This window comes from Mauremys mutica, chromosome 4 (assembly GCF_020497125.1).
Source record: "Mauremys mutica isolate MM-2020 ecotype Southern chromosome 4, ASM2049712v1, whole genome shotgun sequence".
In the NCBI taxonomy this organism is placed as follows: Eukaryota; Metazoa; Chordata; order Testudines; family Geoemydidae; genus Mauremys; species Mauremys mutica.
This window is the reverse complement of record NC_059075.1, coordinates 10,634,112-10,658,294: the sequence shown is the minus strand read 5'-3', so window position 1 is coordinate 10,658,294 and position 24,183 is coordinate 10,634,112. Positions and strand designations below refer to the sequence as shown.

Genomic DNA, 24,183 nt, shown 5'->3' with positions numbered 1-24,183 from the left:
ATAGGAGAAAGGCTATTCATCTGAGAACTAGACACCAAGTACCTATTTAAATACAACTAAAATTGTTGTCCAAAATGCTGGATCAAACAAGTACTGATACAGCTTAGGGGAAAAAAATGAGGATATGTAGTTTTTGCCATTACTGATCATTCAAAACAGCAGATAAAGCAAAATACCTCTAAAAATGAAAGTACAAAAAATACACCCGTAGGAAGGACAAGAGAAGATTAGTTTGCCCAAGGCAATAGATTTTGAATCTGCATGCTTTTAATTAATGATTGTATGCAGCGTAGTTGTAGCCCAATTGGTCCCACAATATTGTAAAGACAAGGTGGGTGCAGTAGTATCTTTTATTGGAAAAACTTCTGTTGATGAGAGAGACCAGCTTTTGAGCCACACAGAGCTCTTTTGTGGCTCGAAAGCTGGTCTCTCTCACCAACAGAAGTTGGTCACAACACTTCTTACAGTTTTTTCCCCCCCACTTGCCTTACATAATCCTTGCTTTTACAAATTTCGCGTTTAGGGTTACAGCTAGCTAGCCTAACTCTTGCTCACAAAAAAAACCTGTTTGCATTAAAATCCCCTTCCAATCCCTGTTAGTTTTTGCTCTACTTCCACAGTATGAAAACAGATTCTGCATTTAAAAACAACCAATATATTAAACAAGGAAATATTATTTATAATTAGTGAAGTAAACTGATTATTTCTGGTTACCATGTCCTTCATCATCAGAACTCAGTAGATCTGATACTCAGACTTAGTTTTCATTCAGAGAACAAGCTTTCCTGCTTTTCAATTCACAATCAGTTTCTTAGCCTTGAATGACCCATTCCACTCCTCTTTATATGGGGGGTGGGGGTGGCAAAAAATTACCACACGCCCCCCCCCCATTCCCCATAAAAAGATTGTGTACAAGTTCTACCAAATAAACAGGTCTGGAGACCTATCTATCCATCCACAAACAAGGCCCAGCATCAAGAGTTTTCCCAGGATGCCCTGTCTGATAGTACAAACGTAGAACCATCATGCCCCTTGCCTAGTGGAGCCATATCAGACTAAACAGGTCTACTGCAGTTGCCTCTTATCTAAAGAGACTGAGACTGTTCATCTTAATCTCTCCTCATATGGAACATGTTTCATACCCATAATAATTTTTGTTGCCCTTCTCTGCAGCTTTTCCAATTTTAATACACCTTTTCTGAGTTGGAGCAACCAGAACCGCATGCAGTATTCAAGGTGCGGGTGCACCATGGATTTATATAGTGGCATTATGATATTTTTTGTTATATTACTTATCCCTTTCCTAATGGTTCCTAACATTCCTTTTGCTTTTTTGACTACCAATACACGTTGAGCAGATGTTTTCAGTGAACTATCCATGATGATTCCAAGATCTTTGTCCTGAGTGGTAACAGCTACTTTAGACCTTTATCATATGTATAGTTAGGATTATTCTCCGCCCTCCCCCACCCCCCAACATGCATTACTTTGAAATTCAATGTTAAGAAATGCACCTGCCCCATTTGTTGCCCCAGTCACCCAGTTTAGTGAGATCCCTTTGTAACTCTTTACATTCAGCTCTGGACTTAACTATCTTGAGTAACTGTGTCGTCTGCAAATTTTGCCATCTCACTGTTCATTCTCTTTTCCAGATCATTTATGAATATGTTGAACAGCACAGGTCCCATACAGTTCCTTGGAGGACCCCACTATTTACCTCCTCTTCACTGAGACCATTTATTCCTACTCTTTATTTCCTTTTTTTTTTTTAAAACAGTTACAGACCCATGAGAGGACTTTCCTTCTTATCCGATGACTGTTTACTTTGCTTAAGTTTACTTTTGGTGAGGGATATGGTCAAATATTTTGGAAGTCCAAGTACACTGGATCACCCTTGTCCACATGCTCATTGACTTCCTCAAAGAATTCTAAGATTTGAAAAGAGAACTCAAGCCTCAGCAAAGGCAAACTTATGCAAAGTAAACAGTCATGGGATAACATGTTGTGTTTATCTAGGTGTTTATTAATTTTGTTCTTTACTAGAGTTTCGGTCAACTTTCCTGTTACTGAAGTCAGGCTTACCAGCCTGTAATTCCTAAGATTGCCTCTGAAGTCTTTTTTTAAAATCAGTGTTACATTAGCTATCCTCCAGTCATCTTGTACAAAGGGTGATTTAAGTGATAGGTTACATCCCACAGGTGAGTTCCTTCAGAACTTGGATGAATACCATCTGGTTCTGGTGACTTACTACTGTTTAATTTAACAATTTGTTCGAACTCCACCTCCTCTCCTGACACCTCAATCTGGGGCAGATCCTCATATTTGTCACCTAAAAAGAACAGGTAGTGTGGGGGGAAGATCTCCTCTATATCCTCTGCAATGAAGACCAACACAAAGAGTTCATTTAGTTTCTCCACAATGGCCTTGTCTTTCCTGAATGCTCCTTTAGCACTTTGATCATGCAGTGGCCCCTCCAACTGTTTGGTAGGTATCCTGCTTCTGATGTACTTAAAACAAAATTTGCTGTTAGTTTGTGTCTTGCTAGTTGCTCTTCAAATTTATTCTTGTCCTACTTTTACACTTGACTTGTAAAAACTTAATATAGTGAAAACCATCAAAAGTTTAAGAATTTTTTTGACAATCCGTAGTGAGTATATGCTTTTTCTGTCGTGGCCCACAGCCAATACCAAGTGACTGTCTCACAAAATACCTTGCCCTCCATTCATAGTTTAATGCCCTAAGACAACCGTAGCAAATGCTTCCATATGAAAAAGTAATATTTTTACCACTCTTTATGACAGTAAGTAGAGAGTTACACTGATTCTATACTGAGCTTGTTCTTTACATTCCCATCACTGCACTATCACTGGTGGGAGCTTGGGTATGTATAAGCCCCCAGCAGTCAGAGTCAATTTACTCTCCATGTCAAATTCTGCTCAGCGCTAGAAAGACACCATAGGTGGTTAAAAAAAGAGTGGCAGCCACTCCAGCTTATCTAAAGCAGAGCTCCCACCATTGCTACAAGCAGCAGAGCTAACAGATGGCAACAACAGAAAACGCTAAGAAAAAAAGCTTAGTGTAGACACTGCCATAGAAGCAGCTGAAAATGAAAGATAGCACCATGTGAACTGCCAACTTTCAACAGATTACCAAGTGCTGTGCAGACTACAATTTGAGAATGACAGTCCTCAGTGTTTTTCTAATAAACTTAGTCTGTCCAGATAATGCTTCAAGATCCTTTTGACATCAAGACCACACAGCCTAACTTCCCCAAGGAAACAGGAGGTGGGGAAGCAGAAAAAGGAGATTATATTGTTTTCTTTGGGTGGAAGTCTGACACCACTTTGACCAAGGAAAAAAAATGGAGACACAGCACAACCTTATCTTTACAAAGCAAAGTACAGGGGGATATGCCCCATGCTTGCCACCATCTTGGCAAAGATTATTCGTCAAAGTTAGTTTGAGAGAATGAACAGTTGAAGTTTGCAACCTGAGAGGCTCAATAAGCCTAGTTAGAACATCACAGAGTGACAGATTGATAAATATTCTGTGTAGGATATATAGCCCCTTCAAGTAGCAATTCATACCCGGGGGATAAAGAAAGCAGAATCCTCAGAAGGACAGTAGGTCCAAAATGGCAACCAAGTTTGAATAAGGACCACATCTTTCTAGTCCAAGAAATAAAAGCATGACCTGTTTATGATTTGATGCTACATCCTGACGTGTTCCTGAACCTCCATACTTTTAGAAAGATTAACAGAAGAGCCATATTCAAATGGCAGAACTGAAGTCTACCTATACTGTTCACCCCTAACATCTGCTATCTCATATAGCCAGAATAGAAAAGTTGGATTGTTAATCAACACACACTCCTCCAAATACATACTCTTCAAATGGTTCTAAAACCCCCAAGCAGGTTATATGAATCTTAAAGTAGGGACCTCCAGAGCAATTTCACTGAGACCTCCACAAGCCTTTTCTGCACCTAAAACATGCTTATTATATTTCAAGAAAAATAAATCAGAAAGACAATATAAATTTCTACAAAAGAGATGTGTTGGTTTAACAGCTTCATCTTAAGTGCCCCACCACAAGAGATAGCAAAATGGTAGAACTCACTAATTGCCTCTCTTGTATTAATTGGCTGGGGTTTGGAGAGTGGTCCAGAGAGGGGAAATAAGCTAGTCCTGCAGTTATACTGACTCAAACTGAACTTTTAGCATACTTAGAATCTAGACAGATCTCTGGAGCAAATTAAAGGAGGAAACCAAAGATAAAGGACAACTTCAGTTTTACACTATTCAAGCAAAGCATGTTATGCCACAAGGTATACTTATGTCCAACAGCTGTGACCAGGGAGACAGTTGCTCCTTAGTTTATTTGTAGGCTCTACCACCATATTTTAGTAAGGTTCCATGAAAAAGGGTCTGCAAGAACAGAACACTGCATAAAAACCCATGGGGCAAGAGGGGATATGATGACTGGAGAGGGCATTAAATCTAATATTACACTGAAGTGGTACAGCAACAAACATTTAAGAAGGAGGGGAGACTGCATTTAAAAAAAAATCTACATAAGGCATGCTTATAATCGCTTAGGTTTTGTTTAGCACAGTGTGTTAGGCGTTATTGCAGGTGTAGAGGGAAAGAGAAAGGGCTGTCGGACAACGATCACTTCATTAATACACAGAACTCCGAGTCCTATGGAAAGGAAGACATGAGAAAGGCAAAACAAGGACACTGGACTTCAGAAACTTGGAATTCAACAAACTCAGAAAAATAGTAGGCAAGGTCTCATGGAAAGACCAATTAGGAAGAAAAGGAGTCGAAAGGGGCTGGCAGTTCTTAAAAGATGAAATACTAGAGGCTCTGAAGCAGAGGAAAGATAAGAAGAGCCACAGGAGGCCAATGTAGCTGAACAAGGAGCTTTTTAGCTACCTAAAAACCAAAGGGGATACATACAGGAAATGGAAGGAGGGGCATGTCGCCAAGGAGTATACATGGGAATAGTGCAAGTCTATAGGGACAAAATCTGAAAAGCCAAGGCAAAGAATGAGTTAATATGTCAGACAAACAAAAAAGACCAAAGACAGTGTGGGTCCACTGCTCAATAGAGAAGGTGAGCTAGTAATGGAAGGCGATAGGAAGGCAGAGCTGCTCAATGCCTACTTTGCTTCAGTCTTCTCACAAAAAACAACATGTGACCGGACGACTAGCAAAGTTACCATAGACAAAGGGGGAGGTGTACAAATCAGGATAAGTAAAGAACATGTTAGAGATCTTCTGACCAACCTGAATAAATTCAAATAAGTGGGGCCGGATGCTATTCACCCGAAGGTACTGAAGGAATTAGCTGGAAAAAAATCTCGATGCCACTGGCAAGATTATTGACAAACTCATGAATGACAGGAGAAGGGCTAATGTAGTGACATCTTAAAAAGGGGGGGGAAAAGGAGGGGCCACAAAACTATAGACCAATCAGCCTGACTTCAATTCCTGGAAGCTACTAGAGCAATATATAAAACATTCAATTTGCGAATACCTGGAGGATGATGGGGTACTCACTAGCAGCCAGCATGTATTTACCATGAACAAATCATGCCAAACCAGCTTGATTTCCTTCTTTGACAGGACAACTGATTTGGTGAATGGGAGAATGCAGTGGACATAATATACCTGGACCTTAGCAAGGCTTCTGACACAGTCCCACATGACATTCTGATAAGCCAGCTGGAGAAATGCGGGCTCGACAGAAGTACTATTAAATGGATACATCATTGGTTAAACAGCTGCAAACAAAGAATAACTATTAATGGAATGATGTCAGATTGGAGGGAGGACTCCAGTGGGGTTCCATAGGGATTGGGTCAGGTGTGGTTTAATATCTTTATTAATAACCTGGATATAGATATAGAGAGCATACTGATCAAGTATGCAGATGACAAAGCTGTGGAGGTTGCAAATACTTTTGAGGATAGAGCTAAAATGTAGAGGGATCTCAAATTGGAAAACTGGGCTATAGACTACAAAATGAAATTCAACAAAAGACAAATGTAAGGTGCTACACTTCAGGAAGAAACCCCAAATGCACAAATACAGAGTGGGGGGGAAACTGGCCTGGCAGCAGCACTGCTGAGAAGGATCTGGGAGTTGTGGTGGATCACAACCTCAAGATTAGTCAGTAATGTGATGCTGTTGCCAAAAAATTTAAAAAAAAATGCAAATGTAATTTCAGGTTGCATTAACAGAGACATAGCATGCAAAGTAACAGGAAGTAATAGTACCGCTCTACTCAGCACTGGTTAAGCCTCAGCTGGAGTACTGCGCCCAATTTTGGTCACCAATGTATAGAAAGGATGTAGAGAAACTGGAAAGATCCAGAGGTGAGCATCAAGGATGATCAAAGGGATAGAATGCAAGACATATGAGCAAAGGCTGAAGGACCTGTGTATGTTTAGTTTGGAAAAGAGATTAAGGGGGAGGGGGAATATGATGGTTGTCTATGAAAGGCTGCCATAAAAAAAGATGGAGAAAAGTTGTTCTCTTTTGCCACAGAATACAAGTGGCAATAGGTTCAAACTACACTACAGCATAGAAGATTTAGATTAAATCTCAGTAAAAACTTCCTAACTGTAAGAACAGTAGGACAATGGCACAGATTGCCTCAGGAAGTTTTGGAAGCTTCTTCCCTGGAAGTTTTCAAAAGGAGGCTGAATAGCCACGTATCTTGGATGGTTCAGACACAACAAATCCAGCATGTTGGCAGGGTGGGTAGACTAAATGATTCTTGTGGTCCCTTCTAATTCTATGATTGAGCTCAGGCTTTCCAATGGATGAATGGCTATTGCCACCATTATATTTCACGTCTAAGAGTTAACACAACACAGGATTATATGCAAGTATCCTCCAAATGATTATTAGTTTGTAACAACTACATTAATTTTTTTACTACTAACTTGACCCAAATGGAATTTCACAAAATACAGTTCTGCATATATATTATTTCACCACTGGGTGCCATGTTCACTGTCTCAGCTACATTCATACCAGACATGCTCAGTTTACAAGTAACAGCCTTTTTTGCAACTGCCAACCCTGCAAACTCTGCCTGAAACTTGGAAGCTGGGCTATGTTCTTTCTGGCCTGGGGCTGAATAAAGATTCTGCAAATGGAATTTGGCTAACACTAGAATCCAGCTTCCTTCTTGCTGCCTGTGTTCACTCTGCAATGCCAACAAGAGTAGTGAAAGCTTATTTTTGCCATGACTCCCTGAATACATACATGTAAAAATAACACTCTGTTAAAGCAAACCAGTCACTTCTGACCATGATGGTTTTAAATAATTTCTAGTACAGTAAGGCTGTGTATAATCCTCCTCCTGCCCTAAAAGAAGTTTTATATTCTAAATAGCAATACACTGATGGAGATCCATTACACAACTTTAATTCTATGGAGGAGAGTTCTGATGTATAAGCTACTCAAGCTTTGGCCTCCTACTTTACGTAGTCAGAAACCTGATTCTATTACACCCCTGCAATGGTTTACAGCCTGTGTTTTCTTATGGAGGAGTGCTGTTTGACCTTTTGTGATTTTCCTGGTATGTGCCTTGAGATCCTTGCATGGAAAGACATTTAAAACATTACACTGGGCCCTATGTGCTGCCAGTTCACAAAACTGGTAGGAGAGTAGATACATGCTTGAGTGCCTAAGCAGCTGGAGGTTTGATTATGCAACTGTAGATGGAGATAAGGCAGGACTGAGTCAGCAGTCTAATGGCAGCATTTTGTGCTAGCATATTAGAGGTGGTGCAGGAAGCAGAATCAGAAGTTAAGTCCCTTTTTCTCCCATAACCAATAAGGGATGAAAATGCTTCCAAGATAGCATATTCAGCCCCTGAGAGTAAGGGAAAGGAGTGTATCACATCTTTCAAGTGCTTCTAAGAAAGGTGTGCTTAGTCCTCCTTAGATCATAGAATTAACTACTATGTATGCCAAGTGAGGAAGATTTCAGAATTTCAATGGCAGTTAGGCCTGGCTGACATCAATGGGAGCTGTTCCCCTAAAAAAGCCAATCAGGCCAAGGGTATAGAACTTTTAAGTTGTCCAACAAGACCGTGAAAACAGACTTTAGATTTGCCTGTGAGAAGAGAACATTGCATCCACAGTCAGAGTATCAGTGGAAGCTGAAGATCAAAAACCTGTAATTTTTTCTTCTTAAATTTTTGGTATTCTCTAAATGCAAGGTCACAGTTCCAAAATAACTGGCTTGTTAGTGATGTTTAAGGCCCCTTTCAAGTTTCAGATTTACTGTTCTCATTAACCCAGACAGGATTAAGGATAAAAGCTGTACATTCTTCTTAAAAGCAGGAGGGAAAAAACAAAGCAAAGACTAACCTGGGAATATTCCCAGATACTGAAAACCAACTGCCTTATACTTCAAACACACACACACACGTTAAGAGAAAGTAGGAGAAAAGCTAGAGTTAGAGCTCTCACTTCATAGTGACCAGAGAAACCGTTCTACCTTCCTATTCAGAACAGCAAGTTTTAGATGTGGGAACTAGCAGGGGAATGAAGATGTAATTGACGCAAGGATTCCCAAATCCTGCCTGAAAGATTCCCTCACATTCTGTCTTCTCAAGAAGAGTAGGAGAGCACCTTTTTTTATAGTACCCTGAAACACTGAACGCTGCAGCTACTTTCTGTTGGAGGTAGAACAAACTGGAAAGGAGGACAATGTGGTTTGAGGCACTGCAGCACTTTATTGGCCAATCTGCCCATCAGGTTTAAACATAAAAATATCCATCTATTCCAAAGTGATGGATTCATGGTATAAAACATGCAAAGAGGAAAGAATTATTCAGCTGCTAACATCATTTTCAATAATACAATCTCATCTATGAAAGGGGAATTCCCATTGAGGCAGGAGATTAATTACTGTATATTTATTATTCCAATAAGAGTCAATGCTTCATTTAGTGAGTCAAAATAAAGTCAAGCTGCTCTATGTGAAAAAGTGCAGCTGTGCTTAAATGAAAGTTTCAGCCCATTAACTTCTGTGCCCAAACTAAACAAAGCATATAGAAAAGAATCTGCACATTTGGTCTCTAGTTTATTTATAATATGCAACAAGAGATTTCAACCTTTATTAATGCACTTCAGTTTGTTTAGTTTCTTACAGTAACTAATGGTCTTCTCAGTCAGTACCATTTTGTCATCTGTGGTGACATTTATATGCCCTAAAGGGAAGTAATTCATCTGTTAAAAATCTACCTGCTCATTAGCCAGCACTGAAAGTACGCCCTGTTGAAAGAATGTTATTTCATGACAGAATGTACAAAACTTACTAGATTTTGAAATAAACTGGACTATAAGCCTATCAGACTGGAAGTTAAATTTCAAGCCTCCTAAACACACATCACTGCAATTTTAATATGAACAAGAGTCTTGCAAAACGGTCATGAAGTTTACCAACTAAGGGCTAGTCTACACTTACCAGCCGGGTCGACGCGGTGAGTTCGACTTCTCGGAGTTCGAACTATTGCGTCTAATCTGGACGCGATAGTTCGAACTCCGAAAGCACTGCGGTCGACTCCGGTACTCCACCACTGCAAACGGCGGTGGCGGAGTCGACCTTGGAGCCGCGGACTTCGATTCCGCGGCGTCTGGACGGGTGAGTAGTACGAACTAGGATACTTCGAATTCAGCTACGCTATTCACGTAGCTGAATTTGCGTACCCTAGTTCGACCCCGCTTCTTAGTGTGGACCAGCCCTAAGTTTACCAACTACTTAATTCTTTGTTTCACTGGGGTGGGGGGAAAGAGAAAGGATGGATATGATGGCAAAACATTTCCTGCCTTTAGCAACTAGAATTTTGCAAGAGTGGTTTAATACAACAGTGATTAAACAGTTGAAATCACAGCACTAAGGTACCAGACCACACTATTTCTTGGCCTTCTTCCCTCTAACACATACTGTAGATTGGTCACTACTTAACTTCTCATTTGCCTTTTCATTTGCCTCGCCCACATTCGGTGCACCATATTTCAGCTTCATACTGGTCTCATGGTAATATGAGGACACTGAAGCAGACAGTTGTATAGATAGATGACTGCTACAGCGGAGGTATAGCTGTTGTACAGAATGCTGCACATAGGGTGATCAGATGTCCTGATTTTATAGGGACAGTCCTGATTTTTGGGTCTTTTTCTTATATAGGCTCCTATTACGCCCCACCTCGTCCCGATTTTTCACATTTGCTGACTAGTTAACCTAGCTGCACATAACAGAAGACCATTCCTACTGCAATGCCAAGTACTGTATAGGAGCACGTTGCCCTCAGGCCATGCATTGGCCATCTCCAGTGTAATGTAACAGAACCTTTCCCATGCCAAATGAATACATGTGACCAGTTCACTCTTCATAAAGCATATTAATCGTTATCTCGAGTCAGTCAAGACATGTGATGTGCCCAAGTGCCACAACAGTCAGGGCTGTGAAAACAGAAGTCAGCACCTGAAATAAACCACTTCTATAAGTACAAATAAAAAGGAGGATTTCCTCACTGCTTTCCTCGAGGAAAAAAAAAATGTACCCATTGCTACCAAGAAACAGTCACATTTACAAAAGTGTGACCTGATTAGTTCATGCCTAACCAAGAGCCAACTTACCTCAAACAGCCATTTTGTTAACATAAATCCCTCAGTGCTGCTGAGGTACTTCAACATCCATTTTTATTGTGAAATGGATTTCCAAAAAGGTGATACTGAGTCTGCACTGGGCAATTTAAAAAAAATTCTTTTAGCTGAATGATACGCATCTCCCACCATAGTCTAACAATTGTGGATCATTTAGTAGAAGTTGCAAGTATGCTTCCATGACAGAAATAGCAGAAGTCCAGATCCCCCCACCCCATCCAGATTATCAAGAAACAACCTAAAAGCCTGGGTCAACAGACTTGGGGTTAGCTGGGCTCACACTAGTGACCTAATATAGCTGAGTAGCCAGTCCTTTGAAGTTACAGCTAAGGCCCAAGCTTGGGCTCTGGAGCTAGGAGGGTGAGGAGGGCTTCAGAGCCGGAGCCTTAACTTCAAAGTGCTGTCTACACAGTTTCTGTATGCATTAGCTAAAGTGTTAACTAACAAAGTGTTAAAATCCTAGTGTAGATAAGGTAAACTACAGGTTTAACTCATTAGCTGGTGAAGGTAGAGCTAACAACCCTTAGGATTTATCAGCTAATGTTTTAAACCTACAACTTTCCTTGTCTACACCAAAAAAAAAATTGTTTAAAACCTGTTAAAATCCTAGCAGAGCCATAGCTATAGAGAATGTGTCATTGTGTCAAAACATTTAAATAAGTCTTTCTATAATATCTTAGACACCACAGCCAAAAACTGGTCCTCAATTGCCATTAAGGCTCCAGAAGAGGGGTGTTTATTCCGAAGAGGTCAGCACAGATGAGAGATGGATTTGCTTGCCTCTCACCCATCTGACAAATATCAGTCATTGTATACTAGTCTACTATTTGGGGAGGTTTGCTCCTAATTAAGGGCACAATGCTTTTGATCTAGTTTTGTTTGAGGGAGGGAGGGAGCGAGCAAGGAAGAGAGCATGGCCAGTGTTTGACCACATGTACATACCGGTAAGACCACTCTGATCCCCACATTAAGGCTTTCTGAATCCCTGCTGCAGCCTTCTTGTAACAGGCCATTGTAGGGATGACCAGGTCAACAAACTTGAGCTCTCTCTACAACACAAGAGACATTTGCATCCCTTCTCCCAACCAATCAAGATTTCCTACAAGACAAGACCTCCAAGAGAAGCCTCTGCCTCTCTCCACTAGGCCTACCACATGGCAGTCTCCAGGCAAGAAATAGGAAGCTGGGCCTTTCCAAAATAATGAACTCTGCACAAGCCTGCCAGTGGGAAGACATCAAAATGCACCTTCTCCACTATCTTAGCTATGTATCACTTCCATAATATTCCCTATGCTCATAGGAATTGGGAGTAAAGGATCACTGGGACATCAAAAGTTTTGTGCTTTGCTTCAAGACTTAATGGAGGCTAGGATTCTGACAGTATGCCTGCTGTCATCACTTTTCAGTGGAGCTCAGTGGATTCCTACAGTATCCATACGTTTATGAAATCCAGTAGAACGCAGAAGGCTGTGCACCACTGATCTTACTGGCACTGGCAGAAAGATAAGCACTTTGGCCCTTTACCTAGAGTGCAGTAAATAGGAAGGCAAGGAACCCAGAAAATAAGTTTGTCAGACTTGTTTTCTTCTGAGTAAATGCAGACTATGTCTTCCTTTTTCTTTCCAAATATGGAACTTATTCCACTTCCCTATGTGTGATGGGCTTGCTGGCTGTACATTCCCTGGCTGGGGGGGGGGCAAGGGGGGGGAGAGAGGGGGTGTCAGAATTACAATTTACTTTTGGAGTGCATCCAACTTCATTTTCTAGCAAGTATTAAACATGCAAGGTGTTTGACATTTTGCTGGAAGTTAAAATCCACATATATTCTTGTAAGAAGTAAATCAGTCTGAAGTGACTGATGTTATTTTATGTCACTAGCTGGGATTTTATATTGATGTAGCAATGCACTGAATAAGGTCAGCTGTTAGGCACAGACCAAGGTTCTAAGAGCCATAAACAAGGTATATAGCAAAATTCTATCCCATTCCTATGACATCTACAAGAACCAAGTTAAAACTGTATTTTGTTTATACTAAGTTAAAAAATAAACTTTTGTTCTATCATGCTGAGTGCCAGCTTTTGCTAAATAACCATGTAATCTTATTGCTGCAACTGTCATCCTTCCTTTAACCACTCCCTACTGTTTTACTACACACTTTGTTGCATCATGTCTACAATTCTATTTAGGTATCATGCCCACCGGTATGGTGGTAATTTCACTGAAAGCTCTTGAGAAGACAAGGACCATGTCTTCTTAACCGGTCTAGTTCATGGAACATGATACCACATAATAAACTATTTCCATGACGTGCCCACCCACAAAGATCTCAATGACCCTACTGCTAGTAATAAATAAAAGAAAATCAGTTTCTGCAGAACTGAGTCCTTCCAGCGGTGACTTTTGAACAAACCAACCATGTACGCTCTTCTCTTCACCAATACAGTAAGCAGTGCCCTAAAATATGTTGAAGCAATTGACCACCATGACATTTGCCAGAGAATGATTCTTATGTGAAACCTAGGGTGATCTATTAAATAAGACCTGATAGCAAAACCTGAGCTGCTTGAATACTAAGTTTCAGACAAGGCATCTATGCCATATACTCTGTTCTACAGAGGTGAAAAGTGTATATAAAAAGACTCAATCTATGAAGCAAAAAAGCATCACACAACACAATGAGGCTGACGTTCTAATTAATAACAAGGTCCCACACAATCCGTGGTTACATTTGCTGCAGAATCCACCCCTTGTCACAGAATTATGCTCCAAAACCATTTTTTAAAGTACCCAGTCCTCCTGGTTGTAAAGAAGGCTGTGTAGTCTAGTGGACAGAGTGTTCACTGGGACTCAGGAAACCTGGGTTCTATTCCTGAACATAACATAAGAACAGCCATACTTGGTCAAACCAATGGTCCATCTAACCCAGTATCCTGTCTTCCAACAGTAGCCAATGCCAGGTGCTTTGGAGGGAATGAACAGAACAGGCAATCATCAAGTGATCCATTCCCTGTTGTTCATTCTTAGCTTCTGGCAAGCAGAGGCTAGGGACATCTAGAACAGTGGTTCTCAACCTTTCCAGACTACTGTACCCCTTTCAGAAGTCAGATTTGTCCTGCATTCCCCAAGTTTCATCTTACAAAATCAGACATAAAAATACAAAAGTGTCACAGCACACTATTACTGTAAAATTGCTTACTTTCTCATTTTTACCATATAATTATAAAATAAATCCATTGGAATATTGTACTTGCATTCCAATGTGATACTTGAACCTGTTTTTCCACTTCTGAACCTTGTCTGAAGCCCAAGCCCTGCCACCCAGGGCTGAAACATGCAACTTAGCTTCGCGAGGCCCCCTGTGGCATGGGACCCCGGACAACTGCCCTACTTCCTACCCCCTAACGCCACCCTGCACTTGCGGCACCCCCTAAACCTATCCCACAACTCCCAGGCTGATAAACACTGTTCTAAATGATTTGAGTACCCTCAGGTACATGGTTGAGAACCACTGACCTAGAGCTAGGGATGTAAAAGGTTAACCGGTAAACATTAGCCTTACTGGTTAACCCACTTTAACTGTTAACCCCCGTGACACCCAGAGCAGCCCCAGCCGGCCCTGCACCACCCAGAGAGGCCCCAGCCGTCGGAGCAGCACCGCCCCAGCCGCACCACCGAGGGACCGGCCCTTTAATCGGTTTAAAAATATTTCATTTAAATGGTAATCGATTAAACAGTTAACTTTTTAAATTATCTTTACATCCCTACCTAGAGCATGGGGTTGCAGACCTGATCATCCTGGCTAATAATCATTCATGGACCTATCCTCCACGAACTTATTAGCTCTTTTTTGAACCCTGCTAGAGTTTTGACCTTCAAAAAACGCCCTGGTAACGAGTTCCATAGGTTGACTGTGCATTGTGTGAAGAAGTACTTCCCTTTGTTTGTTTTAAACCTGCTGTCTATTCCTGGTTTTGCCAGTCGCCTACGGGGTAACCTGGAACAAGTCAAGTCTTCTCTCTGCCTCAGTTTCCACAACTGTAAAATGGGGATGATACTTAGCTTCTTTATAAAGTCCTTTGAGAACTACTGATGGAAAGCACTATTAAAACATGAAAGAAGTGTAAGCCAGTGCCTGAAACAACAGCTCTAATGAGTCATATATCTGTAAAGAGTTAACTTAGGTCTATGAACAAAGAACACAGGCCCTACTTACACGATTGGGGGGGCGCTCTATCCTGGGAAGCAGTGACTCTGAACAAAGACATGGGGATCATGGTGCATAATCAGTCGAACATGAGCTCCCAGTGCGATGCTGTGGACAAAGGGGGCTAATGTGAATCTCAGATATATATACAGGAGAATATCAAGTAGGAGTTGGGAGATTATATTACTTCTGTCTAGCACTGGTTCTGGCATCCACAATTCAACAAGGATGTTAATAAATTGGAGAGTTCAGAGAAGAGCGATGGGAATGATTAAAGGATTGCAAAACATGCCTTATAGTGCAAGACTCCAGGAGCTCAATCTATTTAGTTTACCAAAGAGAAGGGTAAAGGGTGACTTGATCAGTGCTTTACGCTTACCCCATGAGCACATTAACAGGTTGACAAGGAATCACAGATATAGCTAGGTACATTCTCTCAGATAACATGTTCAACTTTTGGCATTACGTATAGTTTTCCCAGTGGAATATTTTTCTTTGATTGTTAGTTTAATTCATATGTAGAATGCAACCTAGGTCATAACACTATTACATGTAAGGTGAGCAGAGGTGGGGGCAGGGGGAAATTTATTTTCTTAATAAGAATTATTTGCAATGGTTTGCAGAGCAAGTTAGCTTCACTACACAACATCAGTTTACGGTTATCTAATTTAAACCAGTCTTAGAGCACTTATGAATGAAGAAAGCCTGTGGAACTCGTTGCCAGGTGATGTTGTGAAGGCCAAAAATATAACTGAGTTCAAAAAAGCATTAGATAAGTTCATGGAGGATAGGTCCATCAATGGCTACTAGCCAAGATGGTCAGGGACGTGCAACCCCATGCTCTGTCTGTCCCTAAACCTCAAACTGCAACTGGACAACAACTGATGGATCACATGAAATTACTCTGTTTTTTTCATTCCCTCTGAAGCCTCTAGCACTGACCACTGTCAGATACATGATACTTGGCTAGATGGACCATTGGTCTGACCCAGCATGACCATTCTTCCATCCTTGTCCAATGCATAACATTAATTTTTTCTATTTAAACTGTTTAAATAGCATTGTAACCATTAAAATCGAATGAATATTTCAGATTCTATCTGTTAAACAGGTCATCTTATTACCGGTACTCTTAATTAAGCAATTGCCACAAGGAGAGTTACACTTCTGGTACTTGACTTTTTTTTGTCATTTAGAGGTGTTAATGTAAACCTAATCCTCCAAAAATTAGATTATCTCATTCAAAAACCTTGTTACCTGGAATTCTTTGGTTTCATACAAAGGTAATAGGCAGAATAACCTTTGAATTTTCCTATTTTTTTCAGAATGATGAACAGATGCTCAAACTGTTCTGAGAGTTCCCAGCAGTGATTCAGCACTGTGATTAGAAAAAAGAAAATAAGCTTTATGCTATTTATGGCACTACTTATAGCAAGCAAGTGTTCTCAATTTGAGGTGGGGTGGGGTGGGGCGGGATGGGCATGCAGAAGATTATATATTTATCATTTAGTGCCTTAAACTCTAATTCTGACAAAATGGAAGATGTACACAATGGAGTAATTTAGTTTTTTGACTTTGTCCTATCCCCATACCATTAGTCTACTAAATAACACTAATGTGTTTTAACATGGTTTGATGTAGTCAACAAAGGCAAAGCTAAACATGCCAAGACACAGTTGAGGCACTACCACATTAGAAGAGTTACCCGCCTGAGTAAATTCTGCTGTGTGGACAGGCCCTAATGTAACAAGGGTTACATTAGAATCAATGTTGTGCATAGATGTTAGCATCTTGCAAAAAAGGCATAAGAATGTTCAGTTTGTATAAAAATACCTCAGTACATTTGGAAAGCAAAAAATAGGATGTGTCTTAACCTATTCAAACCAATTTGATGTTTACTGAAAATCTCATTATTATAAGTTTCATATTAAATAGAAATGCATGGCACTAAAGAATGAGACATTTGTTTATATCAATCAATAAGATTACCGACATTCTGTTATTTAAAAAGCAGAACAGAATCTACCGAATTAAGTTCAGAGCCAAACGTTTTACACTTATGCACTTTCAAATACTGCTAAATATAGCAAGGCAGCAGAAAGGGAAATGTGTTTCTAGCTGAACACAAAAGCATCTGCAGCACATCAGTTCATACAATATAATTAAATTAAGGATTTAACATTGCACTATGGTTCTACAGTGAGAGACACAAACTGTTTCACAGCTAAAGTTATCCTCCATTCTCACCACATCACCACTAACAATACACCTTTTCCTGCTCTGAACAGCTTGACATGGATTTTTCCAATTGAAAATGCTGAAATAAACAGCTTTTCTACAATTTACACTTTTCAAAGATTACTAGTTGCATTTACAGCAGTAGTTGAACTCTATTCCATAGTAACTATGTCTAAATATATTATTTTTGTCACCATACACACATTTTGTGTCACTTCTAAAACCACCCCATAGGACATAGAGACTGCTTACAAGAGCAAAATTAAAAGGCTTTTCCTTTCTGTTGGATTTTAAAATCCAATTAATTGCTTTGCAGAAGAGAACATCTTTTCATAAGAGATTGTTAGTCTAAAAATAATTACGGCTTTCTACTTCATTCTAGTAAGCATTTAACATATTTGTAGTTGGGGAGGCAAGTTATTAATACAGTAATTCTTTACTTGTTCAGGAACTCTGCTTCATGGTCGGTTTTAAAGCTTTATGTATTTATTTGCTAAAAATGTTCCCCATTTGCTGAACATGCATTTAATTTTGATAACTGTAAACTTATGCATCTTACAGGGTTCTCTGGGGCACTCAGTGAATAAGGCTTACATGCCTTATGTTCATCAGTAGCTTCTATGATGTTCAGCAGAAAAGCTTCAAGCTCTAACAGCAGGGCAGGAACATTAATACCAAGCGGATTACTTTAAGATCCATATCAAGCTGAAAAAACAAACATTTCCACTGGAATCTGAATGTAAGTAAATGCCTCTTCCTCCTCCCCTAATTTCATCATCTCCCCTGCAATGTGGAAGATAGGGACAATGTCTATCATATGAACAAAGATGCCACTAGAAAATGTAAGCTGATGAAGGGAAGCTTTTAATTGTTGAAGTGTAATGATTACAGGCAATTGCCACCTACAAACTGCAGATTGCACAGAGAAAGGTAAGCAGGATCTCTTCGCACACTTCATAATCAGTGTTTAGGAACTTTGGTGTGTGTGTTTGTACTCGTCCTGCTGCATGCTCAGGAACTCGGCGTGTTTGCTGAGGGAGAGCTAGCCCTTGCTAGGGTGCCATCTACTGCAGCTCCAGTGCCACAGGGACACAAACATGCCGATACCTGCCCGGCAGAGAGGCCCCAAAGCTCAGCACGCCGTGGCCAGCTCCCCCGAGAAACAGGGTCCATGGAACCAGCACAGTCATTATCCCTAGCCATCCACAGCAGGCCCTTGCCTGAGCCAAGCTGGGAGCGTAAATCCGTCCCACAGACCCGCATTAGGCTAATGGGAGACAGACACGAGAGCGAGAGGCTGCCAGCTCCTGGGGAACTGCATGTGCTTTAGTTACGCGGGGGCACGGCTCGCTTGCACACACGCTCCCCAGTAGAAGTTGTGCCTTAGACCTGGAGCAGGAAGAGGGCAATGCACCAGCCCGGCAGCACCACCAGGGCAACACGAGAGCCAGCCCTGCCCCCCCGCCCCCGTAGAGAACGTCCCCCAGGCAGGCGAGGAAGCAGGGAACTCTCCCCACCACCACGGCCAGGGGACGAGGGATGCTCCCCCCGCGCCGGACCCTCCACGAGCAGCCCAGAGCTGGGGCGCGGAGCGGGGGGGGGGCTTCCTGCCCCCTAGAGTTTCACCTTCACAGCCCAACAGGAGACAAAGATCCCTGCGCCATCCCGGGGGGGGCGAAGGGGGAACCCCCCCCCCCCGCTGCTCCTTCCCCTCAGGGACCCTCAGTCACTCCCCCCTCAGCGTCCTCACAGGGACCTGAGCCTCATCCCCCCCCCCGAGATTCCCTCCCCCTCAGGAGTCTGACATCCCCCCCCCGACTCCAACGCACTAAATCGCACCCCCCCGCGCGCGCGCTCAGGACCCCGCTTCCCCCCCCCCCGACTCCCCCCTCAGCTCGCCCACCGACCCCCCGCCTCAGCCACTCTCCCCCCCCGCTCACTGCCCCGCCCCCTCGGACATCCCCCCCCCCCCGGCCCCGCGCGCTCACTCACCCCAGCACCACCAGCTCCCCGTACTTGACGGGCTCCTTGTTGGGGGCGCAGTGCTCCTCCTGGCTGGGGGAAAACATGGGGCCGCCGCTGCTCGCCCGCCCGCCGCTACAATCCCATCGGGGGGGGGGGAGTCCGGAGCGGGCTCCGCGCTGCGCCCCGCACTGAGCCCGCGAGCGCCCGACAACAGACACTAATGCCGGGGGGGGGGAGGAGGGGGAGAGACCAACTCGCGTCAGGAGGCGGGGGGAGGTGCAGAGTTAGGGCTGGCCCAGCTCCCCGTCGCCTCCTCCCCCCTCACGCGCTGCCCGCGGGCGGGGGGAGGGAGGGAGTCGCCGCGTAGCCGCCCCGCTCTGCTTTCCCCCCCCCTCCGGGGACGGTAATGGTACAGCCCGCTCTGTTATGTAAACATAGAGTAAGGAGACGGGGCAGCTCTTAAAGGGGCCGCTGGCTTCAACCCAGCCTCCTCCCCCGCGGCCTCCAGAGCATGGGGTTCTAGATCGGCCCCGGGTACCCGCGAGGTTCTAGAGCATCGGCAGCCACGGAGAGAGGCAGGCTGGCAGAGCTCTAGATCTGCTCTGTATAGGCGGTGGGTTCTAGGTCGGCAGTCTGTCCGCCTTACCCTGGAGTTGTGTTCTAGGTCACCCCACACCAGGGCAGGGGTTTGAGACTCGCAGGCGCTTCGCTCCACACCAGAGTGATCTAGAGCATTATGCCCCTCCCCCTTCATGTGCCAGCGCAAGGGCTCTAGACTGGCATCTCTCCCACGTCCCAACCTGTCAGAGCAGGGGTTCTAGCTCCGCATTCTAGTCACAACACACTACAGCAGGTGTTCTAGATCAGTGTATTCTTCACCCGCACCAGAACAGCTGTTCTAGATCTGCATTCCCTTCCCACCGCACACCACAGCGGGAGTTTGAGGTCAGCGTCCCCCTACACCTGAGCTGAGGTTCTAGGTCCCCAGCAACTACATCACAACTAGCAATGGGTTATAAATCACTGACACCTACCTGTCCAGTCAGAGCACTGCTTCCAGATCACCAGCACAACCAATCTGGGCAGGATTCCATGTGAGCAACAGCCCATCCATGTGTTGTAGATTGATGGTGCAAATATCCAGAGCAAGTGATCTATATTGCGAGCACAACTACACAGAACAGGGAACTCTACATTTCAGGTGCAAAAGTGATCTGGAGCAGGAATTCTGATTGCTGGCATAGCCAACAAGAGCAAGAGGTTTTAGACTATTCTTTCAAAGCCGTGATTCCAGTTTACCATCATCACAACCCCGAGTGGGGAATTCAGGTGACCAGCACAGCCACCAAGCTAGATCACTAGCTGCATGCTATATGCAAGTGTTGGAGAACAGAAGAGCGCTCCTCTTCTGAAACTAGACAGCCAGCATTAGGGCTAGGGGCTATAACTAGTTCTGTCCATTTTTTATTTATTCCTGTTTTCTGAGCCACTACATTCAGATTCTGAATCTCAGACCCTCCCACCCCTGCAAGCACAGCCTGGAGCTGTTTAAAAGCGGGAGCTCTCAGCTAGGTGCAAACATGTCTCTAATATATTTTTCAAATAAATCTATCATGTTCTATGTGACCTAGCAAGATGTTGTTTGTAAGCAAAGATAGAAGTGGTGACAGATAATCCTAAAATGAGCCACCTTTGAAACACACTACCCCGAGGAGACACCAAAAGCAAATGTTGATGGTAGCATTCAAGACTAACAATGGAATCCTCCAAAATTGTCAAGGACAAATCCATTACATGAGGGGGCCATCCATGAACAGAAGCACATTCAACATTTTCATCTTGTTTCATGAGTAGTAAAACTTTCTTTTAAAACTTCCCTCTTTACCAACACCTCCCACTTCTTCCCAAGAAGTGTGCAAATTAAGGACAGCAGTAATGATGATATTATGGCAGGGAGACATGGTCATGCTAACCATATTCACTGCACTGCCAGGACATTACTCAGTAGCAGGCAATTGGCTGAACACTCAACGGGTGGATAAATTCATGAATAAGCCAATGTTCATTGTCTTTAATTTTCTAAATTTTAGCACTGGCACCTATGAGTTTTTCCCCAAAGAGTCTTTTTATTGTTGTGTTTGGTGGTGGGATGAAGGAAACACTATTCAGGATTTTATTTATCAGCAACTTTAAAGTCCATATTTCCAGCCACTTGTGCTTGGTTTCATCTTCTAAAGGCTTGAAAAGCATCCCATGCTTTTGTTCTTCAAGCAGCTCTTGTTTTATGCTTAAAAAAAAATTAAAGGGCAATTTAAAGAAAAACTGTTTAAAAGTCCATGTTTCCACTTTGCAGACACTTATGCTCCATTGATCTGTGCAGACGTTACAATGATCCTGAGCTTCTGAGCTTTTTCTCTTTAGGGAGTTGGGTTTGGTTTTGTTTTTTTTTAAATACCTTCAAACTTTCCTTTTTTTAAAAAAATGTCTTGCATAAAAGCCAGTGATCAGATTATAAATGAGTCCCATTGCAGGCAATAGGAATGAATGCTGTCCGTTTCTTCTGCCTTTCCGGGAAAGGAGCATTGCAACTATTCTGTAGTCTGCAGGAGGCCTCTCCGAAGACAATGGTGAAATCCTGGGGAGGGAACTTAAGGTTGGATGGTGGGGAACTTTGAAAATTAGGGTTAAAGAGTAGCCACATTACTAAAAACTAGAGGGGTTATAGCACAGTAGGTCATTAGTATAAATAAGTGAAACTTACTACACCAGATCATGGCTCCTGCTATGACTCTTTTGCATATCTCCAGTGGTGCAAAAGGAATGCCAAGCTGCCTAAACAACCCACTGAGGTTCCCACCGTGTAGGGAGCGCCAGGGCAGAAGAGGGCATTGCTAAAGCAATCCCTGGCTGCTGTAATAAGCCATTAAGGAGCCACAACCAACCAGTGGACGTTAGACCAACTCAGAGGCTGCTCTGACTAGTGCTGGGTGGCCTAGTCAGCTGCAGGATCTGGGGAGCATAAAGGTCATATTTGTCCCATCTCCCCACCTTGGGTCCTGCACCAGAGCTTGGCCACCCTTGAGAATCAAGCCCAGTGAGTCAGATTTTTCAGCCAGTCTCAAGATGGGTTCCATTTTATTTTATTTTACTCACTCACAAAGGCTGTGCACCTATAGTTTTGGGTGAGCAGCTATCTGATGTGCATGACCAAACTGAGGTTGTGTGTGCGCAAAATGAGTTCCTAGCTAATATCATAGGCAATTAGCTGCACTCACACAAAAATGGAAACCGAGGCAGAAAAATGAGCCAATACTTTTTACAATTATTTCTAAAGACTTTTATTTCCTGCTGCATAAGTACACAGTACCTTAGTCTGTTACAGTATGGAGTTTGCCTGACAAATCCAATTAGATTTCAGCTTAATTTTATTTTCTCATTATTTGATGCCTATCAAAAGCACAAAATCAACCAAGGCTAGATAGAAATCAATTCAATTGAGTTGGAAAGTCTCATGTACACAATATTTGGCTCCTACACCACTGTGAACATAGTAAGATTATGAAGTCACTGTAACCATCCATGTTTCTGATTGTGATGGCCTTGATTCCACAATGAGCTTCACGGGGGCCTGCAAATAGCTCATTCCAGCATCCAGCCTCAGAATGGCTTAAACTCCATTGAAATAGTTGTTAATTAAGTTCTGGTTCTCTTACTGAAAGACCTGGTTTTCCTTCACTGAAATTGTCCCTAGCTATTAATTTCCCCGGCAATGATATTCTTCTGTCACTGCTGGTGATAAGGTTAAAATGGAAATTCAGCCAATTGGAATTTTCTTAGAGGCTTTGAGCAAATGACAAGATTTTATTAAAGACAGAGAGCTGAATTATTACAGATATATTTATCTTCTTTATCGCTTGACACAAACAGCAAGGAAAGCTGGGCACTAAGTCACTGTCAGAGAAAACAAATCCAAATCAAAAACCAATGTGAAGAATTCCAACATACTAGCCGCATCCTCTTCAAGCTTTCCTACATTTCCCCTCTTTACCTCCTGTGTGAACAGGAGTTTGCATTAACTCCTCCTCTTTTATATAATCTAAACAAAATTAGCTTAACTCTCAAGAACTGATGCAAAACAATTCAACCTAGTCCTACTCCCACTAGGACAATAGCAAAACTCCTCTGCACTTCACTGGGAACAGGATAGTCTTTCAAAGAAAGAGTTCTCCCACTACAGCCCCTTTTAGAGCATGTAATCGAGTGCTGATCTAGGGATGAGAGGATGGGTAGACGAGCAAGGAGAAATACACTTCCCTTATGAGATTTCTGATAAAGTTTCAGAGAGTTTAGGTACCTGTGAGGTCTCTACAACTGTGGCCTCTAGAGAGCTGGTTAGTGGAAAGAAGGAAACCTCTTGACATCTTGCATCTGCTGGGGTCAAATATGGGTGTTGTAAGTCAGGCTAGTGGCCCGCCTGCCTCTCACAGCTTCATCTTATAGGCTAGATGCCTCCATGGGAGTACTCAGGCACATTGGGAGTTAGGGGTGCAGGGAGCTGATCAGACAACAACAATTCCCTTTCATGGCCACTTTCAAGGTGTTGCCATTTTGTTTTCATTTTGCATTGCAACAAGTGTTTTTGCAAAACGTAGTTGTGTCGAAATGGCCAGTTTCACATAGAAAACCCAAAGCTTTCGATTCATGTTTCCAGCTCGTCAGAAGTGACCAGAAAGCTTCAGGAGCAAAGAATTCTTCCTGATGAAAACTTCGTGGCACCCGGTACATCTCCACAAAATGCTTTGGCTCCCATAAAACAGCAGATCTTGTCAAAACTGTTCCAGCCTGCTCTAAGAGTGCAGGAGGGTTGTCCAGCAGCCAGAGACCCAAGGAGGAATTCTGGCAGATTTGAGCTAGAATCCCCCCATGAACCTCCAGGCAGCATACACTGGTGTGCTCACTGCATCATAGGTGCTGGTGCTGGGGGTGCAGCAGCACCCCGTGGCTTGATGTGGTTTCCATCATATAGGCAGTTCACAGTTTGATTCAGTGGCACCCCCACTATGCAAATTGTTCTAGAAC

The 24,183-nt window shown here is 42.7% G+C and overlaps 1 protein-coding gene across 5 annotated transcripts in view; it reads right to left on the bottom strand.

Annotated features, from left to right (window-relative positions):
* Positions 1 to 20,004, bottom strand: part of PELI2 (pellino E3 ubiquitin protein ligase family member 2) — a 135,602-nt gene extending 115,598 nt beyond the window's left edge. The window contains exons 1-3 of one of the 5 annotated variants that reach the window (XM_045015662.1): positions 19,132 to 19,181; positions 17,699 to 17,844; positions 16,159 to 16,279 (exon numbers count right to left, since the gene is read on the bottom strand). In XM_045015662.1, coding sequence (XP_044871597.1) covers positions 16,159 to 16,178 — 20 coding nt within the window. In that variant the 5' untranslated portion in view covers positions 16,179 to 16,279; positions 17,699 to 17,844; positions 19,132 to 19,181. Of the gene's footprint in view, positions 1 to 16,158; positions 16,280 to 17,698; positions 17,845 to 19,131; positions 19,475 to 19,750; positions 19,766 to 19,989 lie in introns of those variants that run through there. The other 4 variants (XM_045015664.1, XM_045015663.1, XM_045015660.1 and 1 more) reach the window with 4 other exon arrangements.
* Positions 20,005 to 24,183: the final 4,179 nt, after the last annotated feature.